At 38.6% G+C, this 19,980-nt stretch overlaps 1 protein-coding gene across 2 annotated transcripts in view; it reads left to right on the top strand.

Annotated features, from left to right (window-relative positions):
- The window catches only part of MEMO1 (mediator of cell motility 1), a 31,466-nt gene extending 13,476 nt beyond the window's left edge, over nucleotides 1-17,990 (top strand). Inside the window, exons 3-9 of one of the 2 annotated variants that reach the window (XM_039569024.1) lie at nucleotides 807-875; nucleotides 2,769-2,881; nucleotides 4,199-4,310; nucleotides 5,257-5,399; nucleotides 6,538-6,614; nucleotides 14,347-14,451; nucleotides 15,735-16,392. In XM_039569024.1, the coding sequence (XP_039424958.1) occupies nucleotides 807-875; nucleotides 2,769-2,881; nucleotides 4,199-4,310; nucleotides 5,257-5,399; nucleotides 6,538-6,614; nucleotides 14,347-14,451; nucleotides 15,735-15,866 (751 nt within the window). In that variant the 3' untranslated portion in view covers nucleotides 15,867-16,392. Of the gene's footprint in view, nucleotides 1-806; nucleotides 876-2,768; nucleotides 2,882-4,198; nucleotides 4,311-5,256; nucleotides 5,400-6,537; nucleotides 6,615-14,346; nucleotides 14,452-15,734 lie in introns of those variants that run through there. The other variant, XM_010391743.3, reaches the window with a different exon arrangement.
- Nucleotides 17,991-19,980: the final 1,990 nt, after the last annotated feature.

Genomic DNA, 19,980 nt, shown 5'->3' with positions numbered 1-19,980 from the left:
TCTGGGAGCAAATGATCTCTGAAATTAATGCTTTTAGTGGTGTAAAGTGAATTTTCACCCATTTTAATGGTCTTGAAGAGAATGGGCCTTCAGATTTGAAGGCAGTATTTGAAACAACTAGTCAAAATGATTATAAATTGTGTTGGAGCACACACAGGAACAGAGGTTGAGCAAGGACCAGGCCAGAGTGATAGGAAAGGAAGGTGAAGCATGTAGCTCATTCTCTGCAGTAAAAGCTAGCATGATGCTGCCTTCTCCTTTCCATGTGCACATTCATTCTGTCACTGAGATATTCTTAAACAACAGAGCATTTTTATTATCTCTTTATCTGCTGTGACATGTAGTTCTCTCTTTGCCAAGGCCCCTCTACTGTCATTATGTCCAGTTACTGGAGTGTGGTTAGAAGAGCTTTCTCCAGTAGTTTGCCACTCCCTTGTTCCCTGGCTGCTCTGTTGGCATTATCGCGAGCTTCTCATAACAGGTGGCTGTGCAGTCTGCATGCATCCTTTACAAATAAGGGAAGGTCCTTTGATCTGGAGCTTTCCTGACTCTTCAGTGGTCATTGATAGTTTTTTAATCAGTCAGTAAATGGTTACTGCCAGTTCTTCAACAAGTATGTGTCTTGTGTGATCAGTACTGCAGCAGTGCTTTCCTGCTCTTTCAGGAGTTGATTTTTGGATCACTCTTACAATTTCTAGCTCACTGGGGACAAATAATAAATTTAAGAGATTAACATTTAATATCAACATATTTAAGATGTTAAGTAGTATTTAACATCTTAACATTTTGTACACTTTGATTTGCAGCCATGCAGGATATACCTATTGTGGATCTTGTGCAGCCCATGCTTACAAACAAGTGGATCCCAATATCACGTGAGTGTTACAGCTTTCTTTACAAAGCTTAGGGCCCTTGCAATTAGCTGATAGTGGAATGTTCTTGTTACATTCTTACAGCTTGAAGTACTCAAATTTTAACTTTGTATTCTTTTTGGCCTTCTATGCATTGCTTCTGTTTGAACATGCAAATGTTCAAATTGGATGTTACAAAAGGGGGGAAAACAGTAATATTGTTAAAATTATTGGTAACTAATTTTTTACAAGGGAGGGATTAAAGATGTTCTTTTTACAGTTTATTACTGGTGTTCCACTGCTTTTGTAAAAGCCCAAGCTGTTTTTGTTGGGGTTTTTTTGGATTTTGTTTGGGTTTTTCTTTGTTATTGTTGTGAGGTTTTGTTTGGTTTTTTTAAGTCTATTGAAATACTTCACCATGATTCTGCATTGGTTTTTCAGTGTAGGATTATGGGCTGAATACTGCCAGGATTCTCTTCTGCTGTGGAGAAAGTGACCAGTGTGTTTATATAATATGTGAAGTTAGTGAAAGTTAATCATTCCAATAATTTTAAATGAACTTTTGTTTCTAACAAGTTTAAAAAAAGAAAAATTAAAAAAAAACCCCAACATGCTGTTGTAGTCTGTGCCTTCCCCTAAAAATATGAATCTAGTTATTTTTGAGTAAAGGAATATAATTCTTGTTATATTCTGCTGGCACCAATGTTGTTTTTTGTAAATGACAAAAATTCAAAACCTCTCCAGTATATACTCAAAGTATGTATTTTGCAATGCTAAATAAAAACTGGCTAGGCTTATCAATTGTTCATAGGATAACATGCTGTAATACTTTTCAAAGGCAATGGTTTTAGTTCTTTCTAAACTATTGCAAATGATGTGAAAATAGCTCATGGTATGACAGACACCTAGTTTCTCTAAAATTTCCTGAACAAGCTGCATTCCCTAGGTTCTCTGATATGGAGTTGGTTGAACTTGCTGGATCATTTGCTATTTTACTGCATGGGATGTTTAGAATTCAGCTTTGAGCTAAACTGTTGCATGTTTGGATATTTGTTTTTATTAGCTTTGCAGAAAGTTTGTGTTTTAGTATACCTTGTTATAGCATTCCCTGTGTAAGGGGTTAAAAAAAACCCCTCACAACTTTACATGTCTCTCCCACTCCTTTACTTCAGTGCCAGAAACAAGATGATATGATCCTGAATCTGAAAAGCTGAATTGCCTATATTTTTTTTTCTTTTTTCTTGTAAGTCCTGTGGCAGGAGACCCTTAACATCTAATCAAGAGCCAGGAACTGAGGACTTGATGAAATAACATCATGATGACGTGTAAAAGGTTGCAGTATCAGCTAAAGCTGTGAATGTGCAGGTCCAAGTCCCTGTTGTTGATGCAACAACAAAAAAACCTTAACATATAACAACATAAACCCAGCATTTGAGAAGGATCTAAATTTTAATTTAGTGAAACCTAAGTAAGGCTAATCAAGTAAATAAGTGAAAAACTCTGAATAGATGATAAACCCATAATCATTATTTGATCATGTATTTATTGAAGGTGCATAGCCAAAGGTTGTGTTGATTCAAGGAGAGAATTCAAAAGTCTGTTCTAAGCGGCTGTAACACATCATTTGGCCTCCAAATGAGTGCAAATTTCTAGCTGATGAGTACCCTCTGATAAATAACCTGCTTAAGAGATTTAAGGCTAGAGGAAGTGTTATTGAACTGAATTCATGATAATGTCTGGGATACCGAGCAAGGCTGGGCCACGGATTGATCTGTGATCTTACTGACAGCCGAATAAAACTATTGTAGCCATGAGAAAGTATCACTTTGTACATTTTTATTAAACTTGTTGCTCTAAGCCAAGTTGCTGTACAATTGCAGTTGTCTAAATTGTGGCCTTCTGTGTTAATTGTTGTAGCCGAAAAATTTTCATTCTTGGGCCTTCCCATCATGTGCCCCTCTCCCGATGTGCACTTTCCAGTGTGGACATTTACAGAACACCTCTGTATGATCTTCGAATTGACCAAAAGAGTAAGTGTGTGATAAAGCTTGGACTTAACTGAGGCTTGACTATTGACTGTGGTACTACCGTGATGAGGATTTTCTTCTTGTTGGGCACTTCCTTGCTGTAAGTGGCATACAAGTGCAAATCTGGTTTTAGTGCAGCAAAAACTAACTTCTGAAAGATCCTGGTTGTTTCAGACATGGTCACATTATAACCGTAATGTCTCTCTTCCTTCTGGCAAGTAAAGAATTCTACATTTTTGCTTATCTTTTCCATTTTGAGTGTGTGCCTCAGGGTTTTATAACTAAAAAAGTGTTACATCAAATAATAGCTCATTAAACACCACCTCCATTTTCCTCTGAAGTATTCTTGCTGGAAAGAAAGGTTCCTTAGTTGGTTTGAATTTGATTTCTGATCGAGGAATAACAGAGAAACAAAATACTGCTTTTATTTGGATGCATTATTGCATGTGACTTGTTAACTTGTAGACTTAAATACTGTTAGTCCATGAAATACCAGTCTTTTGAACTAAGTGCAGTGAAGATAAATTTGGTATTTTGAGGTATACCTAAGTGATACAGCATCTTTTTCAGAAGTGCTAATTAGCACAGATGTGTTGTTTCACTGTAACTGTGATTAAGCAAGCAAATTCAGGCTTTCTACATAGAGCCTGCAGAAATTTCCGTAGGTAAGAAATGTTTTGCTTTCTGTAGAATTCCTTTATGGAGCTGAGAAGGGGGCACAGTGGAGAATTCATCCAGTGGAGAATTTTCAAAATGTAGAGATGACTCTGCATGTTCTCAAGTACACTTGAGAGTAGAAAAGATAACTGACAAATGTTGATTACTTAATCAGTTGTGGCTGTCTCTAGATTTCATGATTCAGTCAATAATAAATTCTATTAAACAGTAACACATCCAGCAATGGCTCAGCTGATGAATTTTTATTAAAAAAAAAGGTCAGTTTATGAAGATAAAAATTCATTGACTGGGCAAACGGTTGTATATTTTCAAATGTATTTTATTTGTGTAATTAAATTTTGTATCATAACTGAAAATCTTATTCAATATACTGATAAGGTCGCTGATTTAATACACTTATTTTGTAAACAGAATAAATTATGGTTATATTTTAATGACTTCAACATAATTTTAATCCTGAATTTGTTTAGAAACAAATGATTTATGATGATAGCTCTTGGAGTCCTTGGGAAGTAATTTTTTATAATGGTTATGTTCTGATAAAGGTAGACTGTAGCTTGCTTTTTGCACCTGTAGTGGTTTTCAAAAATAAGCAAAAAAAAAAAAAAAAAGTAGTAAAAACTGATCTTTCATTCATTTCAGTTTATGGAGAATTGTGGAAGACTGGAATGTTTGAGCGTATGTCCCTACAAACAGACGAAGATGAACACAGTATTGAAATGCATTTGCCTTATACTGCTAAAGCCATGGAAAGGTACTAGGGCTAATAACTTCTACAAGAATGAACATTATGTGCATAAATGTTTGAGCTACTGTGAAGTCCAGTAGGAAATAATAATACATTTTATGGCATAGAAGGCCTGATAGTGTATATAATGCTCATACTCCTCCATCCCCCAATAAAAATTTTGGTAAGGAGCGGGTCAGAGACTAGGATAAGCTGCTGTAATTGGAACTGTGAGCAGAGCAAACATCTGAATGATGAAGTTATAACACCTCTTATAACAGGTTGCCTTAATAGAGTTAATATTAGACATGTCTTCATGAACTTTTCTCAACAACTGATTTTTTTCCCCACTTTTGTAAGGCAGCTCTGAAAGAAGTTCAGATAGTTTTCTGTGGGATTTTAAGTTTCTTCGGAGCCTTAATACTAATTTTGAAATTAAGGGTGTGTTTATAGCTACTGTTTCAGATGTTAGCTTTAAATAAAAATTGTCATCTTTAAGGAAAAAATGTCAATCTGTGTTGGGGTTTCTTCCCTAACACATGCCCCATCCCCCCCCCTTTTTTTTCTTACTTCCATTGTGTTTTGAATTTTCCCTAGAGTATCGATATATACTTGGGCACTATGTTGAGCATTTTCATATACGTTTTATATACTTTGGCGAATTACCCAACACACAGCATCTGTACAGGGAGAATTTAATTCTTACTTCATTCCTGATTTCACTGTGTCTTTTCTTTTTGTTTGCCTGGTGTTTTCACTTTGCAGCAGGGAGAAATACTGATTTTGGGGGTGTGTGTTTTCTGAAGTTGAAGTACTTTGTGGTTCTAAAACCACATCCTACTATGACCTTACCAAATTACTATCGTCAAATAAACATTTTTAACTTTTAAACATTCTGCTGTTTCAATTAGCAAGCCCTAAAAAGATCTTCAGATGTTACTTGAATTACAACCTTTTTTCTCTTGCTTATAAGCCATAAGGATGAGTTTACTATTATTCCTGTGTTGGTCGGAGCACTGAGTGAGTCAAAAGAGCAGGAATTTGGAAAACTCTTCAGTAAATACCTAGCTGATCCTAGTAACCTCTTTGTGGTTTCTTCTGACTTTTGCCATTGGGGTAAGTTTCATGTCTCATTATATATTGAATATTTTGTAGCTATTTTAAAATAATGTGTTTTATTAAACATTGAACATTTAAACTTCTGGTAAATGTATTTTTGCAACTTAAATGCCTTTGTAAAGTTAAAAAAGACTTTAAAATCTGGAATAATAGGTGAAAAATATTGATGTGGTAATGTGTTTTCAGTATAGTAGAGGAAATAAATGGTGAAGGTGTGTGGGTTTATATACATCTCTTTACTGTTGCAATGAAATAATTGTCTGAAGTTGCTTGCTCTTTTTACTCTTCTTTTAAGCACCTCAAAACAACTTTCAAAACAAATTAGCTAAAAATTCACAGGGCTTGGCCACATTCCTCTGCTAGAAATAAGTTTTGTATATTTTACTGCTGGGTAAGATAGCAGATGGATTATTTATGCCAATTCACCCCAGTTCATCTTGGTGGCAGAGCTATAAAGACTCCAGAAGCCTTGACTTCTGTCCTGCTTCATAATTTTATTTTTCTTTTAAATGTGATAGTAGCTGGAAAAGGGACTGCTTCAGAAAGATACGTTACACAACAGACCTTCTTCCTTTTTTTCCATTGTCATCTTTGGTCAACTTAATTAAGTGCAAGTTTTACTTGTCTTTGAATTGTGGAGTAGGTGGAAGTATATATAAGAATGACCTGGTCCTGTTGTGGCTAATGATCCATCTAGAACTGCTCATTGAATAATCATGAATTTTTTCTTTTAACCTTCATTTACTGTGGCTATTGTTGTGCAAGCAGAAGTAGCCTGACTCCATGGTTGACTTTGTCAAGAGGGATAGCAAAATGAAATGTTGCTTTATTTCTTAACTGGTAGAATTGGATTCCAAGGCAATAACAGGCAATTAGTGAGTGATACTTCAGTGTCAGTTCTACATAGTAGATTTCTCTTTAGGAATATAGACACCCATCGTGTATTTTTTTTACTTTGCTTCTGGGCTGCTACTTCCTGATTGCCCTAAAATTTCCTCAATGGAGCTAAAAGGTATAAAATTAATGAAGATTACTACTTTGCAAGTATTATACTTTCAAATATTTAGTAAGTATTAGGGAGTGTTTTAGCTACAATTTTTCCCTTTTTTATTTTATACGTGATTTTTGTTTCAAGGTCAGAGGTTCCGTTACAGTTACTATGATGAATCCCAAGGAGAAATTTATAGATCCATTGAGCACCTAGATAAAATGGTAAGTTTTCAGATTTGGTGGAACTAACTAACAAATTTCTCCTGTACATTCCATTTCTTTGAACACTTCAGAAATTTCTCTAACAAGATATTATAGATCAGCTATTTTATTGAATGTATAATTTTCCTTTGTTTACCACAATAAGAATTTAGCTGTTGGTTTTAGCTAGCATCCTCCCTTCTACTGACTGCGCACAATTATATTGCGGGTATAAACTAGTAAGCATAATTAATGAGAAGAAATGCATGTTCACCTACCTAAAAAGCTCTAATGTAACGTAATTTCTGTCCACGTACCCTCTTGTGTATTTGGAAAGCAGTAAAAATTATGCATGGAGAATTGTGGTAGTTCCAGCTTGCTAGCTGTGATACCTGCATATAGAAACAGCATTGTGATTATGCAAAGGGTTTCAGCAACATCCATTTGGAGGAAGAAAGGCTGTAGGACATTGCACTGGTCAGGAAAATGAAAGCCACTGTTTCCTTGGCAGTAGCCTTCCCCATGCCCCTTGCTGTGTAGTAGATGGTGGGGAAAAAGCAGTAGACCATACTTCATTTTGGGTTTGGCCAAAGGCTGAAAGGATGCTACATACAGAAAGGTCCTATGCCAATTATGTTGCATTTTCTTTGCAGTCACAGGAGCCAAGGATTTCTTTTTAAATTAAAAAGAACCCCAATAACTTAATGGTCAAGACTATACTTAAGGCACAGAATAGCAGTAATTTTTCTGGAAATATGTAACCTGAAAATTTGTTTTACAGCTGTTTGCATCATTTATGTAAATTCTGTAGAATCTGTTGGAAGAGAGAACTGTTCTTATTCATGGCATGTTAATTTTTTCCTTGTCTTGAAGGAATAAATCCTATCTGTTGGAGAGATCTCTAGACTTTTTTGCTTTGGGTATCCATACTAACCTCTTTGTTTTTCTTCTATTCATCACAGGAATAGTATGAGTAAATAATTTGCCTTCATTCTGTTTATCCCACCTTTAATAATGCTTTTAGTCAGTTGAGAGGCTTCTCTGTCAAGACAAGTGTTTTTCTACAGAATCAGCAGCTTTGAGTATTTTTGCAGGAGAGCAGATTATGGTGCATTAGCAAACACTAGTTTCCCCTTGTTAACTTCTGTGGTGAAAGCTTGAAGAAAGACTGGACTTTGGCATTTAATTACTTTTAGGGAATATGTTGCTGCACCAACTCTTTCTTTTGGTAGTTATTCAGCCAAGTGGAGGTGACATTTTTTGTAACATGGAAAATCATATCTACTGTTCAATAACTATAAAAATACTGTTTTGATCTTCAGTTTAACTGGAAAACTAAACATGCTGTATAGCAGTGTACTGTGGTTATTTTTTGCTTGTTTATATCATGCCATATCTAAACACATGACTCCATGTTGCAGTGGGGATTACTGCAACAAGCATATTTCAAACCAGGAGTCTCGTGGAAAGCGAAGTATATATGGACAGATTCGTGGTAGATGTTTCAGAGGTGTTTATTTCTCCAGCCGCATGGCCGGGGCTCAGCTCAGGAACCCCGGAGTCACGGGACCCGAGGGTCCTTGGCCACACCAGGGAACACAAACCAACCAATGGGAAATGAGACTGACCAGGGGCAGGGAAACCCCATGCCTCCCCCCCAGGGCTCCTCTCCCAGGGCTCCATGGCAGGGGGGAAGGGACCCCAACATCTCACCCGTTTTATTTTAATAAAAGGAGAATGAAAACAACTGGATAAACATAACAAGAACAGTTTCAAGACAAAACAAGCCACCCTCCTGAGTCTTTAAATGTCCAGTCAGATTCCGTGGAACATCTTAGGGGTGACAGAAGGGAGACAGAACTCTCCGGGCATGCTTTGTGGGGAAACTGAGGCAGGAGAGGGTTTAATTTCTTCCCTCCCCATTTTCATCCTCCCCCTCGGCATCGGAGAGGAATTGTAGGGAAATGGAATTGTATAGGGAAGCCATGGGGTGAAAAACGGATTAGGAATAAACTGGGGATAGGGTAAACTTAGGAAGGGGTTCATATTGGGTATAGGGTAAAAGGGGGAAGTAGGCTGTGGGTAGGGAAGTTGCTGGGATGGATATTGTTTATAATTTTGTGCATAACGGCTGCCTTTGACGGTAATACCTCCAGGCCCAGTAACATTTGCTGCTTGTAAACCCTTCTTTCCTTGCACTATATCAAATTGTACAACTTCCCCATCTCCTACACTTTGCAGGTAATTTTTAGGGTTATTCCTTTTAATGGCAGTTCTATGGATGAATAGATCTTCACCTGTATCATCTCGTGTTATAAATCCATAGTTGTTTTTTACATTGTACCATTTCACAGTTCCTGTGACTTTCATGGCTACAACTGCTCCTATCACGTGCTTGCGTGTTCGTCGTGGCTGCTGGTCCCGCGTGGCCGCCGCCTCACCGACTCCGACGTCTCGGCCGGGCCCCTGCGTTGCGGCTGCTCCGCGCTCTCTGAGCGGCGCTGCTCTGGCGTGTCTGGGCTCTGCGCGGCCCCGCATTGCCGCCGGCTCCGTGCCCTGTGAGCGGTTCCGCTCCGCCAACTCCACGCTGCTTTGAGAGCAGCCCCGTTTCGGCTCGGCGCTGCGCGGCTTCTCGTGTCGCTGTGGAAACTGCCGCTTCTCCCTTCACAGAGCTCTCCGAGCCGTGTGCTCAGAGCGGGCTGCCACGCCGATGCCCGGTTCCTGACTGCTCGTGGCCCACAGCACCCACGGTGCCTGCGGCATCGCTCCCTCACTCGCAGCCGCGTGGCCGGGGACCCCGAGACAGGGATGGGGCCTGCGATAAGGCGCACGCTCCCGAGGGGGCCGGACGCACCCAGTGCAGGCACCTCCGCCAGCACGGCTGCAGTCATGTGCCACAGGGATGGCGGCTGTGAGGCCTCAGCCGCGGGACTATGGCCATCCTTTGCTTTAGAGGTAATAGGACCATATAAATGCTCTTGAATAGCTCCACTGACTACCATGGATCCACGCAAGCGTTCAATCACTAATACATGTTCTGTTTGATCTTTCATCTCCCACAAGATCTCGTCCCAAAAACACCCCTGACAAGATTCAGGAGGTTCAATATCAAAAAGTAAGTCTCGAGAAATATAGGAGAAATTTTTGAAAAGCCAGTTAAAAAAAAGTTCTAGGTCTCCTGGTTCCATTACTTTTTTGTTTTGTTGTTCAAGGATTCCTTTAACTTCTAGGTACATTTCTTTCTGTGGCTCAGAGAGCCCCATTTCCCACGATTCTTCCATAGTCCAGAGAGAATATCCAAACCAAGATGAGAAGAGAGAGGTCTAGAGTGGTTATTTTACTCACGAATCTTCCTCAGGGATCGGTGTCCTGCCCACATTCCTCCACCAGTTTGTTGCAGCGGGGATTACTGCAACAAGCATATTTCAAACCAGGAGTCCCGTGGAAATGAAGTATATATGGACAGATTCATGGTAGATGTTTCAGAGACGTTTATTTCTCCAGCCGCATGGCCGGGGCTGTGCTCAGGAACCCCGCAGTCACGGGACCCGAGGGTCCTTGGCGTTATCAGGGAACCCAAACCAACCAATGGGGAATGAAGCTGACCAGGGACAGGGAAACCCCGTGTCTCCCCCCCAGGGCTCCTCTCCCAGGGCTCCATGGCAGGGGGAGGGACCCCAACAACTCCAGACACTGTATGGAGGAGGTTTTGCTTTGGGTGATTTTTTTTTTTTTTTTTTTTTTTTTTTTTTTTTTTCTGGGTGAAACAAGATGTCTTGTTAGCAATATCACAAAGATCTCTCTGTCACATTTTTCCAGTTTTTGGAAGTTTGTTCAATTTTACGTCCCACTTGGGTAGTTCTTGTTTCCTTAGATAATTATTGAATTTTTTCATATGATTTGATGTGCTAAACAAACTTGTACTGTTGTAACCAGTAGGCCTCTACACAGACAAAATAGCATTCAGGTAAGAGACAAAACTGTACTAAAACTGGCTTAATTTTATTGGACCTAACAAGGAAAGCAGTCAGCTGAGCACATTGTTAGCAGGAAGGTATTCTGGGGTAAGATAAAATCAGATTTCCTTAGAAATGTCTTTGGGGGGGATGATGGCCTCTTCCTTAATTTGACCGGACTTTACATATAGATGCATGATGATTTTCTCACCTAGTGAATAAAAACTGCTGAACACTTTGGGCATTGAAGTTTTACTTGCTGTGGTTCTAAGTTAGAGCCATTAGACTCCATCATAAAACAAATAGAGTAGTAAATATTGCTGGGCAGGCATCAGTTTCTCCATGGTAGTTGTTGATCTGACCACTGTCACCACAGTGCACTTTGTGATGTAATGGCAAAAGGAGGAAATAGGCTCATGGTAAGAAGGGGTATCTTAGGGGAGAATCCTCAAATGAAGAGTTATAACTGAGCAGCTGATGTGCAATAGTTTGTGTATCATGACCTGAAACACACTATCTTTTTAAGTAAAAGGGGGGGAAGTATTTTCCAAGACATTGTTGAAGTGTAATTATTTTTGATTGACTAGCCTGAAAATGCAGGCTGTCCACTTCAATCTTCATTGCCAGATTGCTCATTTTATACGAGCATATATTTGGTATGGGATACTTTCCGCCTCACTTGAGTCAGTGGGAGGATTGTGTTACCCTGAATGCTGATGAGGGAAAATGCAGGCACTGAGGAGTGCTGTGCAGGAACAGCCAGTAGCTGTTGTCCAGGAAAAATGCTCAGCATTGATGGCTTCTCGGGTACTTCTAATGACCTGCTGAATTCTGGTGGCTTTTGCAGTGCTGCTGCACTGTTGCAGGACCTTCCGCAGTGCTCCAGCCTGGGAAAGCTTCTTAGGCTGGGCATAATGTAAGACCATGGCTCTCTGCCTGGGTACCCAGGTCCCTGTTCTCTTCTCTGTGCCCAGACAGTAATTTTCCTGGTGGTTACTTATCATCTAGTCTGAGTGACTCACACATGCAAAGATAGTTGGGCTGGATAGTAATAAGACCAAATTTGTTTCCACTTCTATTAGAGTGCTATTAGTTTAGATCTTTAAGTGTGAAGAAATAGCTGGAATAACTGATAAAAAACTTTAACTTGACCAGCCAAAGCATTCTTGGCATATAGTATAATATGAGCCTATAGGTTGTTGGAGGGGTTGTTTGTTTGTTTGGGGTATATGTGTATAGGGTTATTGTTTTATAAAGTTTTTTTGCAGGCTTGTACATGATTCTATTAAGGGATGGTATTTAAAAATGTAAGGTTTTTAATCATACTGAGTGCACTGTGCTAGGATACTGTAGATGCCATTAGCAGTATCTGGCTAACTGAGGGATGCAATTTTTATGTGATGCCATAATAACCATGTGATAAACCATGGAACTGCGGTTACACTTTTATCATGTGGGTTTTGTTACATGTTTTAACTCTGTTCTAAGCCATGCCTGGCTGAGTTGTTTTGAATACTGAAAATTATTAGCTTCATACTTCTGCTTTTTAGAAGAATAAAACACAACCTGGCAAAAATGTTTCCTTTGTTCCTCAACACTGTTTTAGACTGAGAAACAAACTTGGTAGTCTTTGCTCCTCTGCCACAATGATTTCTGAATCCAAAAGATTGAGAAGTTCAGTACAACGTAATGCTTATAGGATATCTGGTCATACCAATTCCCTATGGATTTTCTCCAGTCTGTGATGTATGGAGCTCTGTTAGTGTTTTCTGGGATGAACTGCATAGCTGTAAGTGTTTTGCAGTGCTGAATTGTGCATTGAAATAAGCTTACTAGGCATTCTCATAAATCCATGTCCATTCATTTGAGACAAATGCTCAAATGCCTCTGCCCAGTATGTTCCAGTGACTTAAAACTGTAAAACGAGTCTCTCAGTTGAGCAGCCATTTTCATTTTTTAAAAGGTCATGAAAGGGTTCTACAAACAGATAAAATGTGTTCTCGGGAACTGTTCAGTATCTAAGTGCTTTATGTATCTTCAGTTTCACTTGAGTATGTAGTCCAATTTAGTTCTGCTTTCTTTAGCTGTGTATTGACATGTACAATCTACAAGTAAATGGATGGTTCAAAGATACGCTTTGGAAACTTTGGAAATGGTTTCTATGTAATCACTGCTAGTTAGAGAATAGCTATGATTTTTTTTTTTTTTTGGCACTCATTTAGGCTCTGTAGATCTGGAGTGATTAACAGCTGTAATTACTGGCCAAGGGTCCAAACACCCTCTCCATGACTCCAAAAGAACTGAGCTCTTACCAGCAATTAGCTAGCTTAGCTTGGTTTTGTTTTTCCATTAAATGTATTTCTTTATGAATTCATCTTATGTCTGTTTCTATTTAAAAGTACACAAGGGTAGTGATTATCATTGCTGTTTTATAATCCTCCCAGCTCTCCTGGGAATCTTCTGCTCCTCCATTGTAAGCTGTGATCCAGTCTGAATAATTAGCTGATATCTGCCAGATCAGCCAACACCCTTGCAGAGTGTTCTGGAGATTTCACTCTTGAGACTTCAGACTGACTGCTTCCTGCATTGTGGCTTTTCCTTTTATCACCCAAAAGCAGGGGAAAGAGCTGAGACAAATGCAGAAATCTTAGAAGAAATTATCTTCTTTCCTGGTATCAACCTCCAGTTGTTTCCATGCGAAGTTTTTTTCTCGTCTCTAAGGAAGAACTTACTGTTTCACCAATAGAAGCAGCATAACTATGTATTTTATTAAGTTAGTGAGTGTCTGGAGCTCATTTCCCTGGTGAAGAGAATTAATAATTTTCATAGGAAGGAAAAAAAGAGAATGGAGTCTAATACAGGCGAAAGAGCAAAGCCATGATGAAACTAAGACAATAATTGATTTAGACTTGTTTTTAAACTACTTTCATGCTGTTTGATCTGCTCTATGGGATGGGGTAAGAGTAGGCTATATCTGGAGTTGTAGGAATTTTTTTGCCTTTAAGAATGCAAACGTTTGTATACGTGGAAGGTTTTGTTTTCCACACATGTACTGTATTCTTGGCATGACTCCATGGGCCCATGGGTCCTGCTCTGAATGGAGGAAAGGATGCATACATGTGACTGTCTCATGTAAAGTGGAAGCACCATTTCCTGGTTCTTACATTTTTGTTGTGCACCAACTTTATAGTGTTTTAGACATTTTCTGGGTCTGCTTTTTATGCTCTGAGCAAATGGCCAGCCCATGCCCAGATCAACTGCCTTGCATGCCTGATGTATCCAGGATACATCATGCTTGTTACACATGTGAATTGCATATGTGTAGTGATGATTTTATCTAGGGTTTTTGGACATCCAGAAGTCCCAGACAAGTGCTTGGCCCTGAACTCTGTTACCACAGAGAGCAGGTGGAGGCACAACTTCTTCCTGCTTTGCCCTTTTAGTAAATTTGTGTGGTTATAGCTGTACCAAATCTTACAGAAGTAGGGCACTCTTGGATGGTGGGGATCAACTAGTCTGCTGGAGGAGCTTTTTTAACATGAGCTTCACTGGTGTTTGCAAAGATAACTTCACAGATCTGTGGGTTATTGACAGCTTTGGAAGAGCTCCTGCACTTTTAGTTTGGCAAGGAATGGAAACAAGATGACTACAACGTAGAGCTCACACGCTGAGATTCCCTTGATACCCTTGGTACAAAGTAGAGGGTTTTTCCTCCTGCTCTGTGGTAACATATAGGTGATGTATAAACACCTGCTTGTGAATATGTAATGTAATTATTGCTATTGATTATTTTTCAGGGTATGAGCATTATAGAGCAGCTAGATCCTGTATCTTTTAGTAATTACTTGAAGAAATACCATAATACAATATGTGGAAGACACCCGATTGGAGTGCTATTAAATGTAAGTTTTGATTTGTTGAAGAATGTAACTTTTAGAAAAATGTTTGCATTTATTAAAACACAATATTGCTGCAGTATTACTTGGTTCTGAAATATTAAGCCTTGAATTAACACTTATTTCTAAGTGTTCTAAATTTGGTCTCTGATTTTTGTGTCTTGCATATAGACAAATGTAAGCTCTTAAAAGGGCTGAGGGTTTTCAGTTCCCTAAGGGAGATGAGGGACCACATTCCGTTTGAATTTCAGTGAAATGCAATCATTCACTTTCTCTTGGCCCTAGATAAACAAACAAATAAATCCATCTCCCTGAAGAAGTATGTAGTTACTCTTTTGAATCAGTACTTACAAACATGTATATATTTTCTCTATGTTGCTATTAGCTAGCTATTCTGAGTGCCTTGTGATGTCTGGCAGTGCTTTTGAGTTTTGCAAATATGAGAAAGGGCCTCTGTAAGTATTAGAGCAGTCCACCGTTAACTCATAAATTAACAGCAATTAGAATTCAGATTACTTTCTGGTTAATATATTCTGCTTTGGTGATGCAGTGCGGACATAAACCTGGCTTAACTTAGTTGTCTAAATTTGGTCACAGCTGCTTTACAGCACTGCTGGAGTGCTGCAGATTTGTCATATTGCTTGAGTGAATCTCACTGTATTTTTATTGTAATTCAAATCTGAAACAGGAAGCATGTTAACTTTTTTAAAAGGGAAAACTAAATTCGCTGGGAATGTAGTCTGAATGGAGAACATACAGAGAAACCTTTTAAAGTGGAGTCTGTAAAAGTTTGTATGAGCAATATCAATACTGGAGACGCATGTAGCAAAGGTCAGTACTATGACAACTCTGCAAGTCTACCCAGCTCTTACTGTCAGATAGTTAGTTTTGCAGTGAATCACAGCTAAATTTTGTTCATTTGTTTTTGCCAGTTGTCACACTTTAATAAACTATCCTTGTACCTTCCTTTTCCTTAATGGAAGAAATAGAATATGAAAAGTGTTAATAGTGTAGGGTTTTTTCCTGCTGTATCTGTGCTTCTGTATAAATTCCCCATGGAACTGGAAGCATTGTTTCTAAAAGATTGTCGTGAAAGGCTTAGTGTTGCTTTAGAGAAGCGCATGGATAGTGCATCAGTGAATGAAACAGCACAGGAGTGGCCTGGGTCCACTCAAAACTGGGAGGTGCTTATATAATGAGCTTGTGAGAGATGGTGCAAGGACCTTTCAGAACTAGGAAATGCAATTTCACTGATACCTTATTTTGAACAGCTCTTTTTCTCTCTTCAGGCTATCAACGAGCTCCAGAAGAATGGAATGAATATGAGCTTTTCATTTTTGAATTACGCTCAGTCAAGCCAGTGTCGAAACTGGCAAGACAGCTCAGTGAGTTATGCAGCTGGAGCACTTATGGTCCACTGAACTGCTGAATGCTCAGGGATGGCACCTGCACACACTCTGTATACGGGGTCCCAGCCTAGCCCTTACAAAGATACAGTCCCTGGTCTTTGGGTATACTGAAACCTCAAACTAATAGAACTCTGTTCTTTTCTAGTAGGTGTAGTCCTTCCTTAGTTTCAACTCATTTAAAAATGCTTTCTTGTTTAGGACAATGGAAGGAAGGCTGGTATCAGAATTTTTGTGAGATTTTTTTTTTTTTCTTTGGAAAAGATAATGGCTATGAAGGCATGGTGGTAGACTGTCCTTAAAAATACAACATGTAAAGCATTTACCATATCCTAAATTTGCACTCTTTGCAGACCTGTGCACATATACTCAGCTTTCAGAATAGTTTTGCAAGTTGTAAACGGAAAAAGGGGGGAAAAAGGGGGTGGAAGCTTTTTAATAAAAGAAAAAAAAAGGAAAACAACGCATTTATAAATGATTCTGTATTAGAATATAATAAAACTCCAGTATAGTCAGTTACTACCCGTGATGTACAACAGATATCTTCTATTTTAGTTGCTAATAAAGGGCTACACAAACCAAAATAGTCTGATTTAAACTTATTGCTTTGTGTTCTGTATGTGGCTGCTTGTCATTAACATCCTTTATCCTCAGTTCTTATGCTTGATAATTCAGCCATTCTGTAAAATACTTTAGAATGTATTTTGTATTCAACATTTGTTGACCATTTCGTTTACAGATTTTTTTATCTTAAACCTGCACTATGAGTTCAGCTGTGCAAAAGAATTCGAAAAACTTTTTGTATAATCTTTTTTGTTTCACAGTTAATCTATGAAGTAGTATCTTTTAGTATGTGATACAAATTTGTATCAGCAATACACTTTGAATGATTTTTAAGCTCAGTTTGATTATTCAAGAGAAATAGATGAAGTATTTTTGTTTCAAATGACTAAAATTTGAAAACAAGCAGTAGCTTGAAAATGATAATTCTTAGAGTATCTGGCATTCATAGGCCACAGAAGCCATACAATCTCAAGCAATTATTCCTCAAAGATTATTTGGGAGGGGAAGGTAAGGCTTCTCTCTTTTTTCATTTTTATTTTTTTATTCTTTGACCGTGGGTAGAATTGTCATGTTTTTTAAACATCCCATGTTAAGAGTTCTTGAACTTTCTTCCAGCCAAAATAATGATGTAATTATTTCAGTTGTCATTCCTGAAGACTTCCTTTTGTTCTAATAAATGCAAAGTAGGATGCAGTATTGGCTCATTATCTAAATGGAGATCTTATTCCTTGATACTTCACCTGCTTTCAGGAAACCTCCTGGTACATTCAGCTTTTCTAAGTGGCAGAGGGGAATTTGAGAATTCAATTTAGATTATCTCTGAAAGTTGTGGGAATTGCTGCATGCAAAGTCTTAGCTGAAAGCATACCAGACATCTTGTTTATTCCTATTAAAATACCCTCTGCTTGCATCACTTCTATTTTCCTTATCACAGTTGGCCACCATTTAAATAATAGCAGGTGAATGCTCCATTTATAAAATGAACTACTTTGCAGATGTTCAGAATCCATCCCAAATGCCAAACTCCTGTGCATGCCTGTTTTTTTAGTTGCCTTACTGCTCTGCCTTGTTCTTGGAATGTCTCAGCAGCAGACAGGGAAAACAACTTTCAGATTACTGTTGACAGACTAGCAAGAAGGCTGTGCAGGTAAAACTGAATTGGTAGCCAGTCTTTGTAAATACATGTCTGACTGTGCCTTATTAACAAAGTAGTTTGATCGTGAAGTTTTTTACAAAAATCTTTGGTGAATACAAGTTTAATTAGGACTTGGGTTTCTTTCAGTCTTATGCCAAATGTTTAACATCATTATTGAAACACGCAGTTAATTGGAACAGTTAAGTATCTACTTTATCCCTAAGGTAAACATAGTAATTAGCTCCTGAATACAAATGCCTAAGTTGCATCTTAGCTCTGTAAGCTAGCTTTAATGAAAAAAAGCCCATAACTGGAAGAGCTTCGAGGAACTTGGTCAGCCATTTTGCTCAGCATAATGTTATTAAATATCTTACATTGAAAGCACTTCACATGTAAACTGTATAATGTATTTCAAAATAAAGTTTCTAATTAAAATGGGAGTTTCTGTGCCTACTAGTAATAACCAGCAATGACAGTTCAGAAACCCACTCAGAAATTTAAAGCTTTGTGAAACCTGTTCTAACTTTAAAAGCCCTTGTAAAAGCCGTCCCCCCCCCCCGCCCCTTTTCTTTTTTAGCAGAAAAGACCGGATTTCAAAGAACTCAGATTTTTTTTTTTTTTTTTTTTTTTTCCTTTGGTGGGCTTGGAAGGAGTTGATTTCAGTGCTCTGTTTTGTGGTGTGTTTGTTTAAGATGCATCAGGAGGAAAAGCAGAATCTCCTGAAAAATCTTCACTCGAGGCTATTAATTCATTATTTTAGCTTTACCACATATTTTATTCTTGTTTAAATATACGTTTGATTATAGCATATGGGGACAAAGTGTCTGGTTTAGACAATACTGAATATTCAGTCCTGTTCACTTTTCTGGAGGCTTCTTCTATGCATAGAATGACTAAGCTTTGACTGCTCTTTTGGTGCAGGAAATCCAGCCAGGGACATGATTCCCATTTTAAAATTTTGGCATTTTAGAGAAATACTCAATGTGTGAAAATGTTGATTAAAGTATTCCTCTGTTTTTCTGTTCTCATGTTGTTCACAAAGGAGCTTTATGTATTTTGTTTCCCTTAAATACTGCCTAAAAAGTTCTTTCCAAGTATTATCTACTGAGTTCTTAGTTCTTCAGTTTAAGGATTTTGACACTGAAATGGCACAATAGGTCTTTCACTGCTTTGTGTTTAGATCAGCAGAAGGAAGCAGAGGCAGAAAGAGCATCGCTCTGTGGGGCAGTGAATGCCTCTGGACATTGGGAGCCACCTTCTGCTTTGAAACCCTCGTGGCATGGAGCAAGTTGGGTGTAGCTGCTCCAGCTCTCAGCCTTTGTCAAGAGATAATGACAGTTTGGCTGTATTTGTTTATTTTGAAGATCACTACTTGAGTGGCTTTGATCCAGTGTTATTATTTAAGCTGGACTTCTGCTTCAGTGCAGTTCTCCTTTCTCAGTGCCTTCAGAAATGTTGAGTTTGCCCTTGCTTTTTTAGACAGCTCTTGCTCTCACTGGTTCCCAGTCAGGGGCTTGTTGCTGTGTCTGAGGAGTCTTGCATATTGCTTTAGGCTTTACTTGGGAATTTTGGATTGATATGTCAAGTAGTGAAGTGGGGGGAGAGGAAGGAGGGTGTCTGTTTGATACCTGCACACAGTCTGACAACTTCAGCATGTTGTTTCTGTAGTTGTAGGGTTTTTCCATTTCCTGTTTGTAGTGTTCCCTTAATTCCCTCAAAAGAAAACATGCTCTTCTCTGCATCAAAAGAAGCTTGGCTCTGAAATGATATCAGTCACCATGATTTGCAGTTGCTATTTCCTCAGGCTGAGTTGTGCTAACTAACATCTGATCCACTCTCAACAAATTGCCAGAACTATTGTGTTTCTGGAGAAATGTTTAAAGTCCCTTTGCCTTCCTACATCAGTGGCAAAACTTCCTTTAGTGTGATCAAATAATGAATTTTGGGGTCCAGTGTAGTGCACATCAAAGCTGTGAGATGTTTTGGGTTGGGACCCACTGCAGCCAGATGGCCTCTTCAATAGATGGTTGCAAAACATGACTTGGAATTAGTCTGTAGGGGTGAAATTACTTTATTCTCTCAGTAATGCACAATCTATTGTCTCCAAAGCTTCATTTTTTTAATGTTTTTTTTTTCTTATTTGATTTTGCCTAATTCTGAAAACAGTTTGTCCCTACAGACAGCTTCCAGATACCTGATGTCATTTGGGGGTTATCTTATGCCAGGATTAGCTGAAAACTCAACGTTTGTTTCTTCATGTCTTTTCTGGTGCCTGTTTAGTATGTGCATTCCCTACTGCTGGGATCTGAGGCGTCTCTCCCATTGCTTATGCCCCAGGAATGAAAATGCCGTGGTACTGATATATCCGAATTAAGAAAGCAATTAGTCTGTTTGTTTGTTTCCTTGCAGGTTGCAGGAGGGTGTGTTGGT

The sequence above is a fragment of the Corvus cornix genome, chromosome 3 (genome assembly GCF_000738735.6).
Source record: "Corvus cornix cornix isolate S_Up_H32 chromosome 3, ASM73873v5, whole genome shotgun sequence".
NCBI classification, from domain to species: domain Eukaryota; kingdom Metazoa; phylum Chordata; class Aves; order Passeriformes; family Corvidae; genus Corvus; species Corvus cornix.
This window is presented reverse-complemented; position numbering and strand designations above follow the sequence as displayed.